Source organism: Urtica dioica, chromosome 8 (assembly GCF_054948205.1).
Source record: "Urtica dioica subsp. dioica isolate 48M chromosome 8, U.dioica_male_clone48M_v1_H2, whole genome shotgun sequence".
NCBI lineage: Eukaryota > Viridiplantae > Streptophyta > Magnoliopsida > Rosales > Urticaceae > Urtica > Urtica dioica.
In genome coordinates this window covers 13,934,998-13,940,929 of record NC_142763.1, presented here as the reverse complement: position 1 = coordinate 13,940,929, position 5,932 = coordinate 13,934,998, and the positions used below count along the sequence as shown (strand labels likewise).

Sequence of the window (5,932 nt, the reverse complement as noted above, 5' to 3'; positions counted from 1 at the left end):
GTTAGGAGTTCCATACTCAGATCCTTTGGCCGACGGTCCTGTCATACAGGTTTTGTTCAATTCATCTAACTGATTTTTATTTTATTTTTGCATTATATGTTTTTTTGTCAATTTTTGAAAATTTGGGTGTTATTTGTATTTCTTGGTTATTTGTTCCCTTGCTCTGCGGGTCTGTATCATAGGCTGCTGCTACGCGTGCTTTGGCGAGAGGAGCCAATTTCGATGCTATTATTTCAATGTTGAAAGGGGTATGTTATTCTGTGCTGTCACGTGTTTTCACTTTTTTATTTTTATTTTATTTTAAATTTATTGTAGTCTCGGATTACAGATCTTTTTCTTTGACTGAGCTCACTTGAGATTGGTCTAGTGAAGCTGCTGGAAATCTGCTGGGTTTTTGTTGAGTGTGTATTTCAATCTTAACGGTTTTTTAGAAGCAGAACTATGTTTTGTGGAGTTGCGAATGATATAACAGGATTGATATAGTTCTTAAGGCCTCCTTATTCTTCCTCATTTGCAGCGTGTTATTATATTTAAAAAAAAAACAAAAAAATAGTTGCATTCAAGACATTGTGAGATAGAATTTTCATATTGTATTGACTTGTTTGCACGAGGAGGTAATGTATCTAACCGTTTATTTATTATTTAATAGGTTATTCCAGAATTATCTTGTCCAGTAGCTTTATTCACGTATTACAACCCCATTTTGAAGCGTGGTACTGCAAACTTCATGTCTATCATTAAAGACGCTGGTGTACATGGTAAGTATATCTTTAACCCTTTATTGTCTCATTTCTTAATTTCAAAGATAATCATTTCCCTAATCTTCTAGCTCAGCCGGCATGTATAATAATATTTAAAGATATTGCATTTTCTATAAGTTACTTCGTCCCTCTGTAGGGCTCGTGGTGCCAGATGTTCCTTTAGAAGAAACTGAAGTTCTGAGAAGGGAAGCTTCAAAAAAGAATATTGAATTGGTTCGTCTCTCTACAGCATTTTTGTTCTGTTAATTTTTTTTCGATTCTTATTAAATACTTTATTTGACGCTTCTTTTTTGTTCAAGGCAACAAAAACTATTTTACCCTTTTGCTTACACCGGTTAGTTTTTAGCACTAACATATTGTTTTTAATAATTACTTCAAGGGATTTTTTAGTGCTTCACAAGCATTATGACAGTTCATTAAAGAAGTATTTACCCGGTATTTCTTCTATAAAGCCGTAAAGATTTGGAAGTTAAAGTTGCATGTTAGATAGGGTCTTCACTTGAAACTGTAGCTTTTCGTCTTTTTATTTTACTATGTCCAATGTAATTTTTTTTTTTTTTTTTCTGGGAGTAAGTTCTCTTTCTTTCTCTCTAATGCTTCTACTTTTCGGGGGTTTAAAGGTATTGCTTACAACACCCACAACTCCAATAGATCGAATGCAAGCCATTGTGGAAGCTGCAGAAGGATTTGTATACCTGGTATGATTGTAAAACAAAAATACTAGGCTTTTCGTGCTCAGAACTGAGATGAAACTTGGACATGATAATTAGAACTTTATTTAATTATTTATTTTTTGTTTTAAATTTCAGGTGAGCTCGATTGGAGTTACCGGAACACGTGATTCAGTAAGCGCAAGAGTTGATGGTCTCTTGCAAGAAATAAAAAAGGTAGCTCTCTCAAATCATATCACATCACCCAAGCAATGAAAAATAGTCTGTTAAAAACTTAATATCTATTGGCTCATGAAGCGAAAACAATCACACACTGCAATTGCCTTAATATCACGATAATCTTGAATGATGACAGGTATCGAACAAGCCCGTCGCCGTTGGTTTTGGCATATCAAAGCCCGAGCACGTGAAACAGGTACATAACTATTTCTAACGACAAACAAAAGATTCGCTTTTTACTTCTAAACCCGAGAGTTTGGACGGAACAAGAAAATTGTTCCATCCCAACCGACATTCTGGTACTGTTCACGAATCAAATAAAATTAGAAAACTAAAATGTACTCACAACCATTAGGTATATAGTCATATTTACAGTTTTACATAGCTATATAGTCAACGTTTCGTAAATCTTAGGTAAATAGTCACGTTCATGTATTTACACGTGTAAATTGACGTAAATACCCCACCCTTATATTTCAATGAAAGGGCAAACCACGGATACAACGTCATCTTTATGGTCATTTACCTAAAATTTACGAAACGTGGGTTGTATAGCAATATTAAACGTTTTAGTTTGCTAGTTACCTAATTTTTTGTAATAATTATTATTATTTGTTTAAGTTACTTGATGTTGAATTTTTTTACTTGCGATTACAGGTTGCTGGGTGGGGCGCTGATGGTGTGATCATCGGGAGCGCCATTGTTAGGGTGCTTGGGGATGCAAAGACCCCCGAGGAAGGATTGAAGGCACTTGAAGTGTTTGTCAAGTCTTTAAAAGCTGCTCTTGATTGAATCAGAAAGAGTTTTGTATGGGTAGATCGAAACCCCGGACTAAATTCAGAAACTTTATTTTGCCTCTGCAGTTTCACAACAGCCCAATTTTACATTTTGTGGAACTTCAAGTCCGCAGGTTTTGAACCGTTTATTCATCTCGTGTTTATTAAATAAAATGAGACTGTTTTTGTCACACCCTTTCTCTTTTGCGCCAGCTTAGATTATATTTATACTTTTTTAGGTTGTTGATCGTTCCTCGGGCAACATTCTTGCTTACTGCTTTACTTGGCAATTTTGAGTGTTCTAATGATTTTGGTCCATGAGAGCCATTTACAAGAAGTCAACCTGGCTTGTTGGAAACGGCGACGCGGCTTCCGTCCTTCCTTCCGCGCGTGAGACGGCATAGCGGCTTCCGCTTAGACGGAAATTCGGCTTCCGCGGAGCCGTTTACACGGAAAGTCGGCTTCCGCGGATTCCGTGAGAGACGTTGATGGTCAGTGACCGTTGGGGCGTTTTAATCTCGGCCATTGATTTTCCTTACCGTTTTTTCATCAATGGTCACAAAAAAATGGCCGTTTTTTTACTGTTTATACACGGATTTTTTTAATTTTTTTTACACTTTCATCCTTTTCTCTATAAATATAACTCATTTCAATCCAATCTCTCACAACATCATCCAACAAATTCTCTCTACAATTCTCTCTACAATCTCATCAAGCTCTATGTAATTTATATAATATAGTTTCTAAATTAAATTTTCTATATAGTTTAATATATTATAGTTTCTAAAATATAATTTATGTACCAAAATGTCTGGCGAGTCATCATCTCACCGAAGATCTCGTCGAGGTTCTCGTCGAAGCTCAAGTCGCACGCTCACACCATCACCATCTACACATGAAGAAGAGGCTCAAAATCAAGAAGTTCAACAACCAAACCCGCCCTCTCGAAACTTTCCGCAAAATTGGTTAGCCCTTTCTCAAATTCCAAATTACGAAGACACCGATTTAATCCAAGCCCCCGTTCCCGATCCAAGATTTTCATATCAACCCCCGAGCTACAATTTCACTCAAGAAGAGATGACCCAATTAGACCAATTTGCACCGATATTTCCTTTTGTCCCACAACAACATCTTCATATGTCACAACAACCACCACAATCACCACAACAACCACCACGATCACCACAACCACCACGATCTCCCGTTTACGAAGACGCTTACGAGGCATATCGAGAAGGAATTCGTAGATTTCAACGAGAGTCACAATCACCTCCTCAACAACAACCACAACAAAATCCCGAAGAAGATCCCGAAGAAGATCCCGAAGAACATCCTAAAGAACATCCCGAAGAAATTCCTGAAGAAATTCCTCAACCTAGACAACAAAGGAGAAGGAGAAAACCTCGTTCCGAAATGTGGAAATATTTCACCGAGATAAACGACGACGAGGGAAAGAAGGGGCGATGCAACAAATGTGAGAAGATCATCAACGCCGACAGTAGGCACCAAGGGACGTCCGCATTGCACCACCACTACAGGATGTGCGTCCTCCCCGGATCTTCCTCGTCTCACACTCAGGTAAGTAGACACGATCCCCAAGAATATAGGAAAGAACTTGTCAAGTACATAGTTTCTACCGATCAAGCATTTTCACATGTAGAAAGTAAAGGATTTGGTAGATTTGTTCATTATTTGGCGCCTGACATCATAGAGATTTCTAGAAAACCTTTACGTAGTGATATCATGAAATTTTTTGAACAAGACAAAGAAGAACTGAAAGCCCTGTTCATGCTTAGGCGGTTTAATGTTGCCCTCACGTCCGATATTTGGACTGGTAATGCTAAGATGGACTACATGAGTGTTGTAGCCCATAACATAGATGAGGAGTGGAACCTTAATAAGCGTATTATAGCCTTTAAGAGAATAGAAGGTAGTCACACCACAGATAACATCTTAGATATCCTTTTAAGTGTTATAGATGAGTGGAACCTACGTGATAGAATCATATCCATCACCCTAGACAATGCCGCAAACAACAACCGCATGGTTAGAGCTTTACGAACTAGGATACCGAACCAAGCATCCATTTTACACCAACGATGTGCGACGCATATAATCAACCTTATAGTGAAGGCCGCGTTCACACACTTCGACGTAGCTATTACTAAAATAAGAGAAGCCATATCTTGGATAAACAGCTCAAACTCTAGAGTAGACTCCCTAAAGAGACGTTTTTTATTTAACGGCCTTGAGGAGAGAACCTTCTACGTAGATAACAACACTAGGTGGAACTCAACGTGGCTAATGTTGACTACTTTCTTAGCCACCGGATATGTAGATGTTGCTACCGAGTTTGTGAGACGTCAGGGGGGTCACGACATTACCGCCGAAGACATTGCAGTGGCTAAGTGTTTTTGTGAGTTTTTACACATTTTTTATGATGAAACATGTGCATTGTCCGCGGTTTACACTCCCACGTCTTATTTGGCGCTTCATACGGTTACAAAAATTGCCGCACATCTTTATGAAGCGAACCATTTTGAATTTTTTCGACCATGTATCAACTCCATGAAGGAGAAATTTGAAAAATATTGGGGAATCGAGAAAATTCCTTGCTTATATGGTTTTGCATGCATTTTGGACCCTCGAATGAAATTCGGAGGTTATCTCACTTTTTTGCAATATTTGTGTCACGACCCGCAGGACACCCGTCGCCCTCGGATCGCGACCTTTCTCGTAACATTTTCATAACCATTTATATTTTCAAACAAAATGAACATAAAACATTTTCAAACGTCATTTACAAAACGTTTATTAAACAAACAGCGGAAATAAATTTAATTTACATATAAGGAATAACAAAGGTTTCTAGAGCTAGTCCGCTAAAAACTGGTAAAATTTTTCGCTTATAAAAGGGTTACAAAAATGCGGACTACCCTAGCTTGCTATCCATAAGCTATATAAAACTTTCACGAGCATATAAGCTCGGTTTTCAAAAACCTGATACCCATTTCCCAAAAAGACATTTCCTATGCCACAGGTCGTCATGAGATCTACCTTGACTAGCACTCCTGCTTCGCCTGAGCTTTTCCTTTATCTACAAGGAGAGGGATTTAAGGGGTGAGTCACACCGACTCAGTAAGCAGGATATCTAACCTAGCACTACATGAGATGCATGGTTGCAGATGATAAAATGCAGATGACAGCAGGTGATAGATTCAGAAGAATAAAGAAGTTCCATCATACAATCAGGATAACAAAAATATCATTCAAACAACATAGACATATTCAGTTTTAGAACCCCGTTCTAAAACAATCAAACACATAATCACATAGGAATCCGGCTAACAACCGTCTTCCTAGAAACTCATCCATTTCGCTCATACCGACGCCTTACATCAGTGGACTGGCCAATCAACACTTCAGTCCGCAGCCGTTCATGAGAGATGAGTAAACCATTCTGAGAACTTGAGCCTAGCCCTCAGAAGGCCGAAGTTTTAACGTC

General features: G+C 38.3%; 1 protein-coding gene across 3 annotated transcripts in view; it reads left to right on the top strand.

Moving 5' to 3' along the window:
- The window catches only part of LOC149388368 (tryptophan synthase alpha chain-like), a 19,020-nt gene extending 16,400 nt beyond the window's left edge, over positions 1-2,620 (top strand). For all 3 annotated transcript variants that reach the window (XM_089624150.1, XM_089624152.1, XM_089624151.1), the window contains 8 exons: positions 1-49; positions 183-248; positions 650-758; positions 898-974; positions 1,382-1,459; positions 1,571-1,648; positions 1,788-1,847; positions 2,309-2,620. In XM_089624150.1, the coding sequence (XP_089480276.1) occupies positions 1-49; positions 183-248; positions 650-758; positions 898-974; positions 1,382-1,459; positions 1,571-1,648; positions 1,788-1,847; positions 2,309-2,443 (652 nt within the window). In that variant the 3' untranslated portion in view covers positions 2,444-2,620. The remainder of the gene's footprint in view (positions 50-182; positions 249-649; positions 759-897; positions 975-1,381; positions 1,460-1,570; positions 1,649-1,787; positions 1,848-2,308) is intronic.
- The last annotated feature ends 3,312 nt before the right edge of the window (positions 2,621-5,932 follow it).